The sequence below is a fragment of the Budorcas taxicolor genome, chromosome 1 (assembly GCF_023091745.1).
Source record: "Budorcas taxicolor isolate Tak-1 chromosome 1, Takin1.1, whole genome shotgun sequence".
NCBI lineage: Eukaryota > Metazoa > Chordata > Mammalia > Artiodactyla > Bovidae > Budorcas > Budorcas taxicolor.
Genome location: NC_068910.1, coordinates 106,968,602 through 106,987,058, shown reverse-complemented (window position 1 = coordinate 106,987,058; position 18,457 = coordinate 106,968,602). Strand labels below are relative to the sequence as shown.

The following is an 18,457-nucleotide window of genomic DNA, read 5'->3' as shown; positions in this document are numbered from 1 at the left end:
ACACAGCGTAGCAGAGCGCCCCAAAGAAAGCGACGGAGAACCTGCACCACTATCTAGCTCCTTAAACTTGGGCAGCTCACTTCCCCCTTCCCGGCCTCAGTTTCTCCATTCATTAAAGAAACAGGATTGTACTAGATCACGTCCCCCCAAATCCTGAGCCTCATCCCTCACCAATTCAAGAAAAGCCTTCACTTATTTCATTTAATAGCAAAAAAAGAAATCTACGGGCATGAACTCCGAACACCCCTCCGCACCTAGACGCTAGGAGTGGTCCCTGCCTCCACCGGTTGCACCAGGAGGCCGGCTCAGAGCAGGAGGGGCCGCCCCAGAGCAGGAGGGGCCGCCCCGAGCATGCGCGCGCCGCGCCGCGCCGCGCCGCGCCGCCCCGCCCCCGGCTCGCGTCGCCGACCATTACGCTGGAGGCCGCGCGTAACTGGCTTGAATCCGGTGAGTGCATCCGTCCCGGCCTCTGTCTGGGGGTGGTGCTCATTCTCCCGACGCCGAAGCGCGAGTGTGGGTGGAGCAAGGTCGGGGTGGGGGGAACCGCAGGACTCGGGCTGGGAGCTTCGGTGCACCCCGGCCCGGGCCAGAGAGCGCTGGTGGTCGCTGGGCCCGGCGCGCGGATAGCGCGCACGCCGGTTTGGCGCCGCTCAGACCTGGGGTTAGGGTCTGGAGTGGCCTAGGCACTGAGAGAAGCCACGTGCTCGGCCGGTGGGCTTCAGACTGGACGAGCACACGAAAGTTCGCAGTTTTCGCAGCGAGTGTGATGCCCGCTCTCGCCCTCGTGGCCGGCGGTCTGGGAGCGCGGCCACCACGTGGGCTGTGCTCCCAGGCGGGCCTAGGAGCCCCGGGCTTTTCCGCAGGGAAACCTGAAGTTAGGGCAGAGACAGCTGCCTTTTTCTCGCCCCACCCGGACTTAAAAATGACAGTTTATCCTCCCGGTCATTCTTTCGTCACTGGATATTTCTAGAACGGCTCCCCAACTGCTGTTGGGTTATCTATCAGGTTAATGAGATCAGGTTGGTGGTACATGTGTTTGCAGGAAGTGTTGGCTTGGCTTTCGCCGTCTCCAGTGCGTGCCTGCGTGAGTGGTCAGTCATGTCCGACTCTTTCCGACCCCATGGGCTGTATCCGCCAGGCTCCTCTGCATCTGCCCATGGAGTCTCCAGGCAAGATGGAGTGGGTAGCCATTCCCTTCTCCAGGGGATCTTCCCAACCCAGGGATGGAACCTGGATCTTCTGGATTAGCAGGCACATTCTTTACCGCTGCGCCATCTGGGAAGGAAGCCTGACTACTCCAAAAATCAGCTGTAAATTCGGCGCCAAGTATTTGATTTCACTGGGCTTATCTTTAAGTGGAAAAACCTGATTTATCAAGCTTCTTCCACCATCGCTTGGATAGTTTTGGTCCTCAGCCCCCATCCATTGTAACAAGTCATGATTACTAAAATATATTAATGAGGTTCAATCCATTATTTCTAAGAACTGAAAAGATAAGTGCCAGTCACTGCTTTAGGTCAATAGGAGAACTGCTTTTCCCTGTTTTGGTAAACATTCCCCCAGAGAAATCTTTTAGGTCAGCCTAGGCAACCTTGTTGGAGAAGGCAATGGCACCCCACTCCAGTACTCTTGCCTGGAAAATCCCATGGACGGAGGAGCCTGGTGGGCTGCAGTGCATGGGGTCGCTAAGAGTCAGACAGGACTGAGCAACTTCACTTTCACTTTTCACTTTCATGCATTGAAGGCAGTGGCAACCCACTCCAGGGTTCTTGCCTGGAGAATTCAGGGACGGAGGAGCCTGGTGGGCTGCCGTCTGTGGGGTGGCAGAGTCGGACAGGACTGAAGCCATGCAGCAGCAGCAGGCAACCTTGTTACAGGTGTTGATGCATCATTTCTGTCAGCTTACTTGAGTGTTAACTGAGCTTGAGTTTCCCTAGATCTTCCTCTCTGTTAGTGGATCTAAAATTCCTGCGGATACCTTTAAAAAGAAACTTTTGACTGAGTTACTGCAGCTTTCTGGCCTTGGCTCCCAGAAATGCTAAATAGGCTTGATAAGGGGCCCAGAAATTTGCATACTAACAAGCTTTCCTGGTGATTTGACTACAGTCTGTAAAACACAGCTCTGGAGATTAAAAGACACACCTCCATCTGATTGGTGATGGTTAAGGTGCCTTTCAGGTCTGAAAAGAGTTGCCATCATAAGAATAACCCCGCTGAACAAACCATCTGTTTTCCCCCAACTCTGTTTTATGTAAGGCTTTTGAGATTTTTTCCCCTCCAAAATTGTATCCAAAAGGTGAAAAAGAAATGCACTAAAAGTGTTTGAGGACCCTCCTATGTGCCCTGCTCTGTAGTAGCTCTGGGAATGTGCAGATAGGTGTCCTGCCTTAAGATTTCTGGTCAGTGACTATTACCATAGAAAAGAACGTTAGGGCACTTAAAAATATAAAGATTTTGTTTGTGTTTGCTGGCTGTAGAATGGGTATCAATATTGATTTTCTTGTGGAGTTTAATCCTTCATATTGTTTAGTGGCTGTGTTTCATCTGTGGGCAGTTAGTAAAATAGGAACCTTGAATCTTTTCTTTTAATATTTTTACACTTTAATGCTATGCTGCTGCTAAGTCGCTCCAGTTGTGTCCAACCCTTTGCGTCCCCATGGAGTGTAGCCCACCAGGCTCCTCTGTCCACGGGATTCTCCAGGCAAGCATACTGGAGTAGGTTGCCATTACCCCCTCCGAGGGATCTTCACAACCCAGGGATCGAACCTGCATCTCTTGCAGGTTTCTTGCATTGGCAGGTGGGTTCTTTACCACTAGCGCCACCTGGGCAGCTTCTTTAATGCTATAGTCAACTCAGATTGGAAACATGCTTTTTAAATGCTGGCTTTTTTTTTCTCTTGTAGCTTTATAAAAATATTTACTCTTAAATTCTGATTGGGTGGTCTGTGAGGTTTAGAGGCAGACTTGTGTTGGCTGTATTTTCCCAAAGTATTCTCTTGTTCCTATATTTCTTTCAAGACACACAGCTTTTTTTTCTTTTTTACTTTTTGTTTCTGAAATTGTGATAGAGCTTACTATTTTTGTGTGTTTAATGTGGTGGAGTATGTCATCTGTTCTCCTCTCGATCTCCCACAAACTGTTAAAAAGAATGGTTGTCTTACAATATGGGTAATGTGAGAATCAGAAATAGTAAGTTTGCCTAGGATCCTCTAAGCTAGGTTCCAATGAACTGAGCCTCAAATCATTTCAGTATGAACTCAGAGAAACAATAAATGATGTAAGTTTTGGCAGTAAAAGTAGCAAAATTCATATTCTAACAAAAGCATTTGTTATGCACTGTTGGGATTTATTTTGTTACTGATTGTGGATGGGAAAAATGCTTCAAGTGATCTTATTTTTTGGCTGAAGTATTCTGCACACTTTGTTTCACACTTTCATATTCACTGTCTAGTGAATATGCTTATACTGTGTTCGTATATTGTGCTTAAAAAAAAATACCTTTTGTTTACATCTTCCTGCTGCTTGCATTCCTTAAATAAATTTTAAAGTGACCAGTTGTGAGGGATAAGAAATGTGTGGCTGAATATGAAATTGCTTTTTCATTATTGAGTACCTTTAATGGCGCAGACCTTCTGAGGCAGCCTAGCAGTTTTTAACAGTTAAATGTGAGCAGTATGTCAGGGGTCCCTGAACCATCCCCTGGGCCAGTGGCTTGCTAGGACTCACAGCTAATTTTTTACAGCGGATGGAGACCAAGCATTTCACTGCTGCAGCAGCTGGCTGTGACAGCACATGTGAAGTGCTGCCAACCAGGGAAGCTCATCTGACGTTCAGTGTCCAGGGCTTGCACTGGGGGCTCATCACGCAGATGCCTCTGCCTGGCGTGTAACCACGTATAATCACATTGTTTGTCCAAAGAGCGTTGTCACAATGAGCCCCTCTTTTCCGTTAGTGGTGTTAGGAGCACTTCTGAAATCTAAGTTCCCAGCCCAGACATCTGCACATACTGACTTTCAAGGGATAGTGCACACGTGCATGCTCAGTCATGTCCGACTCTTTGGAGCCCCATGGACTGCAGCCCGCCAGGCTCCCCTGTCCATGGAACTTTCCAAGCAAGAATACTGTAGTGTGTTGCCATTTCCTCCTCCAGGAATCTTCCCAACCCAGGGATTGAACCTGGGTCTCCCACACTGCAGGCGTATTCTTTACCACTGAGCCACCAGGGAGGTCCTCAAGGGATAGTGGGTAACTCTGTTTTGCACAAGTGGTGCTCTTCACTGAGTCTGCTTTCATTTGTCCTTGTATTTCTACCTCACTTCTGGGCTCCAAGTAGTAGCAGTACTTGGTCTTATCAAAGCTTTGATTTTTCAATTGAGAAAGCAAACTGGTCTGTTTAACTTAAAAGGAATAGGAAAGATTTTCAGCAAATGTATCTTATCAATGATATATCTGAAGTCCACCACCCTGGGGAAAAACCTTAACTTGTAACCCGTTACTCTTCCATGCAAGCTTTTAGTATCAATTTGTGTTGTAAACACTTGGTCCTGTGTTTCCTATCAAAACCACCTGATCTTTTGAAGGAACTGTTTGTGGGCACGAAATTTAGAAGCTAGAATGAGGCCACTGGTGAGTTTTGCATAGTAGTGCCTCCTTATCCATGGCTGATAATGTTTTAAGGTCCCCAAAAGATGCCCGAAACCATGGATGGCAATGAAGTCTGCATGAACTGTGCATTTCCCCTATTCACAGATAGCTATAATAAACTTTAATATATGAATTAGACACGGTAAGAGAATATCTGAATTGCCAGCATCATTACTGGTGCACTTTGGGGCCATTATCAAGTAAAATGAGGGTCATACGAGCTCAAGCTTGACACTGAAACAGTCGATCTGCTCAGCATTACGGCCACTAAGTGACTAATGGGCTCATACACTAGACAAAGGGATTAATTCTAAGTTTATTTTCTAGATTTATCCTGAATTTATCAATTATAAATTGGTAGATTATTGTTGCAATGTGTAACATGTTGTTTGGGTAAGTACTTCCCAGAGCAGACCATTCATTCTTCTCAGTCCACAATGTAGCTGAAATATGGCTTAGTTATGACAGAAGAGCAGAAAATTCTTGATAGTCCAACAACACAGGAAGGCATAACATTTATAAATAAATTACCAGTCTTTGGGAAAAACTTTTTTTTTTTTTTAACAAGCACAATGCTTCTTAATCTTTTTTGGGGATGGGGGCTTCTTTAAGAATCTGGTAAAAGCAGTGGACCCCCTCCCCTAGAAATAAATGTACTTTAAAATAGGATTTTGCTGTTTCGGAACTCCTATAATTGAAGTATTATTCTTGAAATCCAGATGAAGGGCCCCTGCATGTGAATGAGACAATTGTGTCTTGGTATCGCAGTTCTGAGACCTTTGGCAATACCAGGAAGGTCGATCCTCTTGCTACTCAAGTGTGGTCTGTGACCCAGCAGCAGCGTCATTACCTGTGGGCTTGCCAAAGATGCAGAATCTCAGTCCCACCTGAGACCTGTGCTCCCAGGGGATGTGTGCACACCTGAAAGCTAGAGAGGGTTGGAGGGCTGCCTTAGATGTTAATGATGTTGCCATTTTAGTATGCCTTATTTTAGTTAAAAAGTTATAGCTCTTTAAAAGCCTTGGGATATGACTGTCTTACCGTTCACTTTCAGTGTCTAATTTTTTTGTTTTATTTTTTAATGGGATGTTTCTGATAAGGTGGCAGTTTTCAGGAATAAGCTGAGGTTTGAAGTCAGGCAGTCCAGGTGCTTGAGGAAGACTCCGGAGCGGGCAGTGTCTTGCTCCAGCCACCAGGTGGCACCACTGCCCAGGTGGCTCCCAAGACAGCAAGCCGGGGTAGGGCTGTGGCAAGGAGCACCTGGCTGTGGGCGGCTCTGGATTGAGTCAAGTGTTTATTACTCAGTTGCATCTAATTAGATTTGGGACCTGGTGCGGATTAAAGCCAGATTTTAAGATTTTGACTTTGCTGTGTCAATGGCCACAGGCTACAGCCGTGACTAGAAACTGCTGAGATGGTTGAGTCATTTAACGTGGGATAATTATACCTCTAATAAGTAGTGAATTCCATGACTAAGTGCTTGTGTACAAGGAAACAGGCTTCCCTTTCTATGACTATGTACTCTGCGTGGTGTCTGAGGTGGGATCAAATGGAAGAAATGGTGTTGGCTTCAGGTTGTATGTTAATCCTGGAGGAAATGGCCTTGACTTAGGAAGAGTGCACACGAAGGGCCTAGCAGCCGTGCAGGTCGCGTGTACGTGATCCTCTGACACTGGCCCCGGGAAACCTAAATGCGTGGGTCTTGTTCTTCTGGCAGGTTTGCATTTCCTCACTGCCTTGTCTTGAAGACAGCGATGCCAAAGAAAGCAAGACCTGCAGGGGATGGGAAGGAGGAAGGGCCTGTTCCTAAACAGGTGAAGGTGGAGGCCGCCTGTGGACCTTCCCCTTTGAACTTCGACAGCCCCAGTGGCCTCTTTGAAAGTTTCATCTCGCCCATCAAGACAGAGACGTTTTTCAAGGAATTCTGGGAGCAGAAACCCCTCCTCATCCAGAGAGACGACACTGCGTTGGCCACGTACTACCAGTCCCTGTTCAGGCTCTCAGATCTGGCGAGTCTGTGCAGCTGGGGTATATACTACGGGAGAGACGTGAACGTCTGCCGCTATGTCCACGGGAAGAAGAAGGTTTTTAATAAAGATGGCAGAGTGCACTTTCTTCAGTTGAGACAAGATTTTGATCAGAAAAGGGCCACAATTCAGTTTCACCAACCTCAGAGATTTAAGGTAACAGGCTCTCCCAGGGGCAGAATCCTTGTGTGTATTAAAGTACTAACATTTGGCCATGGGTCAGCTCAGGGATAAATCCATTTTGGTGATGATTAGTCTCCTGCCAGTTTCAGAAGGGCCAACACCTGTTTGGTCTTCAAATGCATTCCAACTTCAGTGATTTTTTTTTTTTTATGTTCCCTTTTGGTTGAACTGTTAGAATCTGCAACAGCTCAGGGTGGACATGGTTCGGTGTCATTGAGCTGCAAAAAGTAAATTACATTGCAGGTTTATAAAGTTTGTTAAAGTGACATTACCCCTCCAGGAGTACTTCTGTGGGCCGGTTTTTGTTTTGATCCATGGTGGACATTTCTCTCTGGATTGTTTCTTCACTGTAACGTAAGGCATGATAGCATCAAGGTGATCATTTTATTCTTGAAGTTGCCTCCCTCTGCCGCCCACATCTCCTTATCAGAGGCTTCTGAGCAGTGACCAGACCATGTACTAGAGGCACTTTTATGGAAGAGACTTCACCCTTGTTGACAGCCCCACCAGGCTGGCTTTGAGAGTAGGTCCTGGAACTGCTGGGGTGGTGGTGGGGCAGCCGTAGGTGGAAGGTAGCTTGGATTTCACGACTGACTAATCTTTTATTTATTCTACATCAGTGATGGACATTTGAGAAATAATCTGCTTCTTCTGTGCCCAGTTTCTGCGTTTATAAAACGTAGATTTAGGATGAGCTAACCTGCTCTCTTAGTTGTTGTTCAGTTGCTAAGTCGTGTCTGACTCTTTGCGACCCCATGGACTACAGCACTCCAGGCTTCCCTGTCCTTCACTATCTCCTGGGTTTGCTCAGACGCATGTCTGTTGAGTCGGTGATGCCACCCAATCATCTCATCCTCTGTTGCCCCCCCTCCTCTGGCCTTTCAGTCTTTCCCAGCATCAGGGTCTCTTCTGTCGAGTCGGCTCTTCACATCAGGTGGCCCAAAGTATTGGAGCTTCAGCTTCAGCATCAGTCCTTCTGTCACGCGACTGTGTGTTCCTCGATTCTTTGTCTCGTCACAACAGAGATTTGGAGTGCCGGACATTAAAGCCCCCCCGGCATGTCGCAGCTCTCAGGTCTTGGGTAGACCGTGTTATAGCTCTCAGGTCTCGAATGGACCATGTGATAGCTCTTAGACAAATCAGTGTTACAGCACAGTATTTTATTTAGAAGATAGCAGGAAAATCCATCTTCGAGGCGTGAGGGCATGTCGATCTAAAGACACGAGGAGAAGAGCGCCCCAGTGTGCGGGGGAGAGGGAGAGAGAGCTGGCTCTGGCTCCTCTGTTTATATGTTTCTCTCTCCCTGGGCCTGTCCCGTGTAAACTGGGCCAGCCAGGAGTGTTGTTTGTTTTACCTGAGGTCCTCACTCCAGTCCTTAGACCTTCTGTTTCATTTTCGCGGGCTTTTCCCTTTCTTGTCTTGTAGCCACCGCCATTTTGGGCTCCTTTTCCCTGTTCTACCTACCTAACACTTCCAATGAATATTCAGGGTTGATTTACTTTAGCATTGACTGGGTTGATCTCCTTGCAGTCCAAGGGACTCTCAACAGTCTTCTCCAGCACCGTAATTTGAAAGCATCTCTTAGATGTTTGAGATGTTTACAGGACCGCTGTCCCACAATTGAAGGCTGTTTCTGAGTTTTAGAAAAAAGTCTTATCCCCTGCCAGAAACCCCCCTCTGTGACCCTTGGCTGAGTCAGAGTGCCAGCTTCGAGGAGGAGGAGAGCAGTGTGTCGGGCTCCACACTGAGGGTGGCTTCTGGCTGCGCGGCGCCTCCTAGGACTCTGTCGTCAGAGCTCTAGTAATGCTTGTCATTCTAGATCTTGAGCTGCCTTCTTAGATCCATGAGACCTCCCTCATCTGTGAATGCCTTTCCCTTGCCTGTAGGATTTTGTACTATTTGTACTCTGGATAAAGTACAAGTACTCTTAGACTTTTCAGTACAGGTCCTCATTCCAGATAGTTCATCTTGGGCAATCATGAGCCGCTGAACTGTCCCTGGGATGCCAGCCTTTTGGGCATCCTTCCTGAAAGGAATTTATAAATCACTTGCAGACCAAGTCATGATTTGCATTCAGAAAATCTGTACATCGTGGTACTTCCCTCTGAGCTAGTCCTTGACTCTCTGCTTGGCTGGAAGTAGCACTTAAAAAAAGTAGTGTTTAGACACTGAAGAACTATGAATAGAAAAGATCAGTGATGCTGATTACATGTGATTTGTTCACAGACCAGCAGAAAATTATTGTTTGGCATGTGTGTGGTGTCCTCTGTGGCTGTCATTTCTGCTTGAGTGCTGCGCACTTCTCTTCCCCAGTTTCAAGTGGCCAGGACTGTTTCTTTGCCCTGTTGACTCAGCTCTTTAAGTCATGTTTATTAAAGCAGGAAGGATGAGCTTTCCCAGTTTCAACTCAGCCGCCAGGCTAGGCTAGGCGGCATCCTGGTTGTTTGTGGGGTTGTTTTTGTTCTTTTAATTATTTATGTTTGGCTCTGCTGGTTCTTTGTGGCTCTGCAGGCTTTTCTCTAGTTGCAGTGAGCGGCAGCTTCTCTTTGTTGAGTGCAGGGCTTCTTGTTGTGGTGGCTTCTCTTGTTGTAGAACGTGGGTTCTAGGGCACATAGGCTCAGCAGGTGTGGTTCCAGGCCCCAGAGCCTAGGCTCGGTAGCTGTGGTGCACAAGCTTAGCTGCTCTGCAGCACATGGAACCTTCCTGGACCGGGGATGGAACCCACGCCTCCTGCATTGGCAGGCAGATTCTTCACCACCGAGCCAGCAGGGAAGCCCTGTTTGTGGTTTTCTTTTCCCCCTGACCGTCCACCACCAGAACTTGAGAAGCCTATGAGCTGCTGGAGTTCACTCTCTACGAGGGAAGGTGGGTTCTGAGTGTTGTATTGGGAGCAGATTTAGTGTTGTGTGTATTTACTAATGGGCATACTGACACCGGGATCGGGAAGTCTAGAGGCAGTTCCGCACTGTCCGGGTTGAAGGACTCGGAGTCCGCACTTTCTTGGTCTGTCGCAGAATGGGCACAGCCTACTAGTCTAGTTCGTCTGGAAATGAGTGAGGCGGTAACCGGAGAGTGGTAGGCTGCTCCCCACCCGCTTCGGGTTATGTGTATCAGGAGTCCAGATGAGTTAACCAAATATTGACACGTGTTCACTTTTGAATCTTCCAACACACATTTGAAATACCTGAGGCGATCACTGTGGTCTCCACTTCACATGAAAGAAACGAGTTCACATTTGTGACTTACATAGCTACTAAGAAAGGACTTCTAACTTCAGAATTAAAACATTTTCTGAACCGTGTGTCTAAAGACCCTCCTGAAGTGTAGTTGGCCTTTTGGCATGTTTGTTTTCGCCGTTCTTGAGGTGTCAGTGTGGGCCTCTGGTCTTGGCCATTGTGTTCAGCTGAGTCTGCAGGAAGGTCAGTGCAGAGGAGAGGGCCTCCCCGCCCACCTCCGCCCCCTTCGCTTTTCCATTGTTCTGGGGTCTTCCTTGGCAGCTCCAGACACAGCTGGGGGACAGGAGTCAAAGGAGACAGGTTTCAGGAGCCTTGTTTGTGCCTAAGTCAGTGCTGTGAAGCTGTGACACTTGCACACTGTTGTGCATTTGAAATAGAGATAGTTTATGCTGTTTCTCACAGTCTTAGAGTGGGAGTCCTCCTTTCACGGATGAAGAAGTTGAAGTCTAGCTTGTAACCACAACCTGAATTCAGACGGTTTGACTCCAGATCTCTTTCTAGTGGGCCACACTTGGCAGACTGAGAATCTAAAAGTGAAATGAAAAACCTGTACAAATGATAGGGTTTTCTGTAACCTTTAAGAAGAAGGAGACATGTGCTTCTTACTTAAAAGACCCAGAAACTTCAGTTGGAAGCCATAAGGTCACCCATATGGTCCTCAGGCCGTCAGCGCGCGCGCGTGAGAGAGAGACAGACAGACAGACAGTTACTGTACCCATGTAATTACACATCCTGCTGGCTGCTCCCAGGTGTACGTTAGATTGCTTGGGAGATCTGCGAACTCTTTGGAGCTGTTCAGGTGCCATTGAATTATTCTTGTGTTAAGTGGAAACCTTGAGCTCCGTATGTAGAGTAGCTCAATGGCTTATATGGAAATGTCTCCCAAAGCTTGTTTAATGCTGACTCAATTCTTTCCCACTTGGTATTTTTAATTCTGTAGGTTTTTTTTTTTTTTTTCATTCCAGCAGGTGAGATTGACTTCTAAGCCATTGTCATTGTTTACTCAGCAAATCCTTTCAATATCTTCTGGGTGCCAGGCACTGCATGTATGGATGCTTAAAAGTTGGGCTTCTGTGGTGTTCTTTGTAGGTGATTTTTCTTTACAGTGGAGTTGTGGTTATGGGGCTGCATGAATGTGAATCCTGGATCCATCACTGACAGGCCTCCTTCCTCATCGGTGTGGATGGGCACCCACAGGGTGATGGTACCCACCCTGTGAGAGGGTTGCCGGGAAGGCTGTGTAACTAAAGTAGGTGAAGCCTGGAGCACAGAAAGTGCCGATACCCACGTGGCCCAATTCTGCCTTTCTTCCCCTCACCTGCCTTGGGATAATCAGGTTTCCTTCTCTCGCAGGAGTACCTGGCTCCTCTCTAGGTCCCTCAGCCTGACGTAGGTCCTGAAGAGCTAGTGAGTGAGAGAGGGGAGTGTTCCTTGACCCCTGTCCCCTGCTCCCTGCCTGTACCCTCTTCCCAGTTTGTTATTTCTGCTCTCTTTGCTCTAAGGACCCTTTTGTCAGGCAGTTCCGAGACCCTCACCCTTCATTTTGCCTGAACTTCAGACTTAGTCAGCCGGCATAGGGGGGTCTTAGCAGCTCATATGTAACACATCTAACGTACAGCTTTTCTTTTTTTTCCCCGAAAACTCATTCGTTAGCAGATCTTTCCCACTTGAATGGTGCTGGGAGCTAACTAACTGCCTTAGTCAAAACCCCGAGAGTATTTCTCGCTTATCCTCCCCACTCCCAGGCCCCTGCCGTCAAGGCGTGCTGGCAGGGCAGCCTGCCAAGCACATCCTGACTTTTACTCTTCTCGCCCTCTCCCCCACTCTGATCGTCCCCGCCTGCACTTCTGCATCTGTCGCTTCCCCGCTGCTGTCTCTTGCTTTCCGACAGTCCAGTCTCCTCCACATCGTAGTCAGACTGACCTTTTGTAAGTATGAATGGGTTGTGTCATTGTCTGGCTTGAAATCCTTCGTGGCTCCCTGTCACCTCCTCCTGTCCATGCTTGGGACAGAAGGTCCCTGAGAGTAGAGGTGCAGGTTCAGTCACTGCTGAATTCCCAGCATCTGGGCTTCCAGGTGGCGCTAGCGGTAAAGAACCCACCTGCCGGTGCAGGAGACGTAAGAGGGAAGGGTTTGATCCCTGGGTGAGGAAGATCCTCTGGAGGAGGGCATGGCAACCCACTCCAGTATTCTTGCCTGGAAAATCCCTTGGACAGAGGAGCCTGGCGGGCTTGTCCATAGGGTCACAAAGAGTCGGACATGACTGAAGTGACTTAGCACAGAGCATAATAGCTGTGCAGTAAAGACTTGCTGCACCGAATAAGAACAGGTTCCTTACTTCTGATGTATTTCTCTCTCCTCGTCTCTCCACTGTTGTCTCTTAAGGATGAGCTCTGGAGGATCCAGGAGAAGCTGGAGTGCTACTTCGGCTCCTTGGTTGGCTCCAACGTGTACATCACCCCGGCCGGAGCCCAGGGCCTGCCGCCCCACTACGATGATGTCGAGGTGAGAGGGGGGATCTGCCCGGCCGCGGGAGGAGGGAGTGGCCGCCAGCCCAGGAAGGTGGGCTTGTCGGGGTTGAGCTGTCGGTCAGGTCCGGGCCCACTCTTCCTGTGCGGGCTCCGGAGAGCTTGACCTCCCTCACCAGGATGTTGGACCAAAATTAACCCCACTGAACTGGTTTCCTGCTCCTTTGGAAAGGGGAGAGATTGTTTATTTACTAATATAAAGAGCTGCACATTCCTCCAAAACATGTATTGATTGAATTTTCTACAGAGAAGTATGATTGGATTTTTTTTCTTTAATTTCACAGTTTAAAAAGGTGAGGTCACAAGTATTCCATACATCTGCTTTTATTTTGTCCTTTTTCTGTAGCTGCCAAAAATATATGCTTTTTTCCATTTGTGAAAATCTTGGGGCAGCTTAAATGAAGGTCATGGTTTCGCTTAAGCACTGGCGCCTTGACGAATGTTGATTTCACTCTCATGTGGCTGCCAAAAAAAGTTAACTGTTGGGCTTAGGTATGTCGTAGTTTTATTTTTGTACTGATACATTCTGTGAACACAGAGATAGTAGGAAATAAAAACCTCTTTTTTTCCTCTTGAGAGCAATTTGATATCAATACATTTTCCAAAAGTTTTTTTTTTTTTCTTTAATATTTCTAACAGGACTTTAAAATATCTTTCGCTGAATGAAGAATAAAAACTTGACATTTTCCTGTGTGCCAGGGATCATCTTCAGGGGTTTGGACACTCAGTAATATCTGAAGCTTGGCTTTTCCCTCAGAACATGGGCTTCCCTCTGTCTGATGGAAGATTTAGAGGAATGAATAGTGGGATAGAAAGAACTCAGTGAGGCTTTTAGAGAAGTGAAAAGAATGAGCAGCCTTCCAGTGTCAGAGTTTACGGTCACCTGTTTTTAAAAAGTGAGTGCCAGTGGTGGCAGCTTTTAAGTGTGGAGCGAGGTGTATCTGTGATCCTTTATTTTTATTTTTCATATCAAAGTTGTGATTCGTTTAAGCCCTGAGAGGGCCAGCACCCAGTGAGGAGGCTCTCTGACACTCTTGGAGTCCTGTGCTCCCTGTAGGTGTTCATCCTGCAGCTGGAGGGAGAGAAACACTGGCGCCTGTACCAGCCGACGGTGCCTCTGGCGCGGGAGTACAGCGTGGAGGCCGAGGACAGGATCGGGAGGCCCACACACGAGTTCACACTCAAGGTACGGGCCTGCCAGTGTGCGCGCCAGGGGTGGTTTGAGGTTTGCGCTTGTATAACCGTCCCCCGAGAATGTGTCCAGGAGGTTGGGGGCAGGTGGCTCCCATTCCAGGCGGCCCCTCGTGGGGGTGCCTTGGAGGGAGACCTGGTCCTTTGTACTTGCAGATGTGAGCTGAGGAAACGTCTCCGTATGCTCTCTGAGTCCAAAAGGAATGAACTATGAATACGGTAACCACTGACTTTTCTGGAGTGAGTCATGGAAGGCATGGCCTTGGGCCGCTTCGCCAGATCTAAGGCAGTGGTCACCGCTGGATGGTAGGTTGCTTGAGGAGAGCACGGTCAGCGACCCCTCAGTTTTTCTTGCTGGTAAAATCTGGGCGCCCCCTTTGCCTCCTGACTGCAGTAGGCCCTCTGCACCCCCTTCCTCCCGCATGTAGTTGTCAGAAGAGTCATCATGAAGGCTCTTGAGGGGACCTTCCCCAGAAAACCAGGCGGCCCGAGCATGTGCCGGTTCGCTGGTATCTTGCTGCTGAGAAAGTGTGTCCTTGAGCGGTTAGCTGGGTGGGATCACAGCCAGTCCCCAGCACGTCAGGTTGTTGAGAACAAAGTCTAGGATAAGAATAGCTGTGTAACTCAGTTTTACACCTTTTCCTATAATTTCAACAACATTTAATTTCCTTCAGTGGTAATAAGATAATAGTTAATTTAAAGCATTCCAAAGATTTTAACCAGACTGGTGGACTTGGTATATGGTCGTTCTTGTATTTCTTACATCTTGAAATTACACTTAGTACCTAATTTTTTTCTTTTCATATTATGTATTTCCGGCTGCACTGGGTCTTCGTTACTCTGTGCTGGCTGTGTCTAGTCCCAGTGAGTAGGGGCTACTCCCTCCTTGCAGCGCACGGGCTTCTTGTTGCAGCGGCTTCTCTTGTTGCGGAGCTTGGGCTCCAGGCGCGCAGGCTTCGGTGCTGGAGCCCGTGAGCTCAGTCGCGGTGCATGAGCTTAGTTGCCTTGCAGAATGTGGGATTGATTCCAGCTTGAGCTTCATCCAGCCTGGCATTTTGCATGATGTACTCTGCATATGTGTTAAATAAGCAGAGTGACAGTATATATGGTCTTGACACAGGGATTGAAACCGTGTCCCTTGCTTTGGCAGGCAAATTCTTAACCATTTTGCCACCAGGGAAGCCCCTCTGATTCTTACTCAGTGCCTTGTGGCTTCTTGTTATTAAAATCTCTGCCTGCATGCCATAACTGGGAAAAACTCCCTGTTTGTGTTGTTGTTGTTCAGTCGGTCAGTCTTGTCTGATTCTTTGCGACTCCATGAACTGCAGCATACCAGGCCTCCTCTCCTTTGCTCTCTCTTGAGTTTGCTCACACTCAGGTCCATTGAGTCGATGTTGCCGTCCAACCTTCTCATCCTCTCATGCTCTGTTGTCCCCTTCTCCTCTGTCTTTTATCTTTCCCAGCATTAGGGTCTTTTCCAATGAGTCAGCTGTTCACATCAGGTGGCCAAAGTATTGGAGCTTCAGCATCAGTCCTTCCAATGAATATTCAGGGTTGATTTCCTTCAGGATGGACTGGTTGGATCTCCTTGCAGTCCAAGGGACTCTCAAGAGTCTTTCTCCAGCACTGCAGTTCAAAAGCATCAATTCTTCAGTGCTCAGCCTTCTTTATGATCCAACTCTCATATCTGTACAAGACTACTGGAAAAACCATAGCTTTAACTATACGAACCTTTGTTGGCAAAGTGATGTCTCTCCTTTTTAATACGCTGTCTAGGTTGATCATAGCTTTTCTTCCAAGGAGTAGGCATCTTGTAATTTCATGACTGCAGTCACCATCCACAGTGATTTTGGAACCCAAGAAAATAAAGTCTGTCACTGTTTCCGTTGTTTCCCCATCTGTTTGCCATGAAGTGATGGTATCAGATGCCATGATCTCAGTTTTTTGAATGTTGAGTTTTATGCCAGCTTTTTCACTCTCCTCTTTCACCTTCATCAAGAGGCTATTTAGTTCCCCTTCACTTCCTGCCATAAGGATGGTGTCATCTGCATATCTGAGGTTATTGATATTTCTCCCGGAAATCTTGATTCCAGCTTAAACCTCATCCAGCCTGGCATTTCGCATGATGTACTCTACATGTAAGTTAAATAAGCCGAGTGGCAATATATAACCTTGACATATTCCTTTCCCAATTTTGAACCAGTTCATTATTCCATGTCCACTTCTAACTGTTGCTTCTTGACCTGCATACAAATTTTTTAGGAGGCAGGGAATGTCTGGTATTCCCATCTCCTTAAGAATTTTGCAGTTTGTTGTGATCCACACAGCCAAAGGCTTTAGTGTAGTGAATGAAGTAGAAGTAGATGTTTTATGGAATTCCTTTGCTTTTTCAATGATCCAGCAAAAGTTGGCAGTTTGATCTCTGGTTCCTCTGCCTTTTCTAAATCCACCTTGTACATCTGGAAGTTCTCAGTTCATGTACTGTTGAAGCCTAGTGTGAATGATTTTGACCATTACCTTGTTAGCTTATGAGTGCAGTTGTGCAGTAGTTTGAATATTCATTGGCATTGCCTTTCTTTGGGATTGGAATGAAAGCTGACCTTTTCCAGTCCCATGGCCACTGCTGAGTTTTCCAAATTTGCTGGCATATTGAGTGAAGCACTTTGACAGCATCATCTTTTAGGACTTGAAATAGCTCAACTGGAATTCCATCACCTCCACTAGCTTTGTTCATAGTCATGTTTCCTAAGGCCCACCTCACTTCACACGCCAGAATGTCTGGCTGTAGGTGAGTAATCATATCATCGTGCTTATCTGGGTCATTAAGACCTTTTTTGAACAGTTTTTTCATGTATTCTTGCCACTTCTTAATATCTTCTGCTTCTGTTAGGTCCATACTGTTTCTGTGCTTTATTGTGCCCCTCTTTGCATGAAATGTTCCCTTGGTATCTCTGATTTTCTTGAAGAGATCTCTAGTTTTTCCCATTGTCTTGTTTTCCTCTGTTTCTTTGCTTTGATCTCTGAGGAAGGCTTTCTTATCTCACCTTGCTATTCTTTGGAACTCTGCATTCAGAGTTTTTTTCCTTTTCTCCCCTGCTTTTTGCTTGTCTTCTTTTCTCAGCTATTTGTAAGACCTCCTCAGAGAACCATTTTGCCTTTCTGTATTTCTTTTTCTTGAGGATGGTTTTGATCACTGGCTCCTGTACAATATTACAAATTTCTGTCCATGGTTCTTCAGGCACTCTGTCCATTCAGGTATGACCTAAATCTAATCCCTTGAATCTATTTGTCACTTGCACTGTATAATTGTAAGGGATTTGATTTAGGTCATACCTGAATGACCTAGTGGTTTTCCCTACTTTCTTCAATTTAAGTCTGAAATTTCTCCACTCTTTTCCAGTAGCATATTGGGCACCTACCGACCTGGGGGTTTCATCTTTCAGTGTTGTATTTTTTTGCCTTTTCATACTGTTCATGGGGGTCTCAAGGCAAAAATACTGGGGTGGTCTGCCATTCTCTTCTCCAGTGGACCACGTTTTGTCAGAACTCTCCACCATGACCTGGGTCTTGCATGGCCCTACACAGCATGGCTCACAGTTTCATTGAGTTAGACAAGGCTGTGGTCCATGTGATCAGTTTGGTTAGTTTTCTCTGATTGTGGTTTTTATTCTGTCTCCCCTCTGATAGATAAGGATGAGAGGCTTGTGGAAGCTTCCTGATGGGAGGGACTGGCTGTGGGAGAATCTGGGTCTTGCTCTGGTGGGTGAGGCCATCCTCAGTGACTCTTTAATCCAATTTTCAATGGGCGGGGCTGTGTTCCCTCCCTGTAGTTTGGCCTGAGGCCAACTAGGGTAGGGTAATGGCAGTAATGGCAACCTCTTCCAAAAGGATTTCAGTTCAGTCACTCAGTCCTGTCCCACTCTTTGTGACCCCGTGGACTGCAGCACACCAGGCTTCCCTGTCCATCATCATCTCCCAGAGCTTACTCAAACTCATGTCCATTGAGTGATGGACATGTCGGTGATGCCATCCAACCATCTCATCGTCTGTCATCCCCTTCAATCTTTCCCAGAATCAGGATCTTTTCCAGTGAGTCACTGCTTCACATCAGGTGGCCAGAGTATTGGAGCTTCAGCATCAGTCCTTCCAGAGAATATTCAGGACTGATTTCCTTTAGGATTGACTGGTTGGATCTCCTTGCAGTCTAAGGGTCTCTCAAGAGTCTTCTCCAATACCACAGTTCAAAAGCATCAATTCTTTGGTGCTCAGCTTTCTTTATAGTCCAACTCTTACCTCCATACATGACTACTGGAAAAACCATAGCCTTGACTAGATGGGTCTTTGTTGATAAAGTAGTGTCTCTGTTTTTTAACATGCTATTTAGGTTGGTCATAGCTTTTTTTCCAAGGAGCAAACATCTTTTAATTTCATGGCTTCAGTCACCATCTGCAGTGATTTTGGAGCCCAAGAAAATAAAGTGTGTCACTGTTTGCATTGTTTCTCCATCTATTTTCCATGAAGTGATGGGACCAGATGCCATGATCTTAGTTTTCTGAATGTTGAACCTCAAGCCAACTTTTTCACTTTCCTCTTTCACTTTCATCAAGAGAGTCTTTAGTTCTGCTTTGCTTTCTGCCTTAAGGGTGGT

General features: G+C 46.9%; 1 protein-coding gene across 2 annotated transcripts in view; it reads left to right on the top strand.

Moving 5' to 3' along the window:
• The first annotated feature begins 383 nt into the window (after nt 1-383).
• The window catches only part of RIOX2 (ribosomal oxygenase 2), a 32,270-nt gene continuing 14,196 nt past the window's right edge, over nt 384-18,457 (top strand). For both annotated transcript variants that reach the window (XM_052639851.1, XM_052639775.1), the window contains exons 1-4: nt 384-447; nt 6,362-6,827; nt 12,476-12,595; nt 13,676-13,804. In XM_052639851.1, coding sequence (XP_052495811.1) covers nt 6,399-6,827; nt 12,476-12,595; nt 13,676-13,804 — 678 coding nt within the window. In that variant the 5' untranslated portion in view covers nt 384-447; nt 6,362-6,398. The remainder of the gene's footprint in view (nt 448-6,361; nt 6,828-12,475; nt 12,596-13,675; nt 13,805-18,457) is intronic.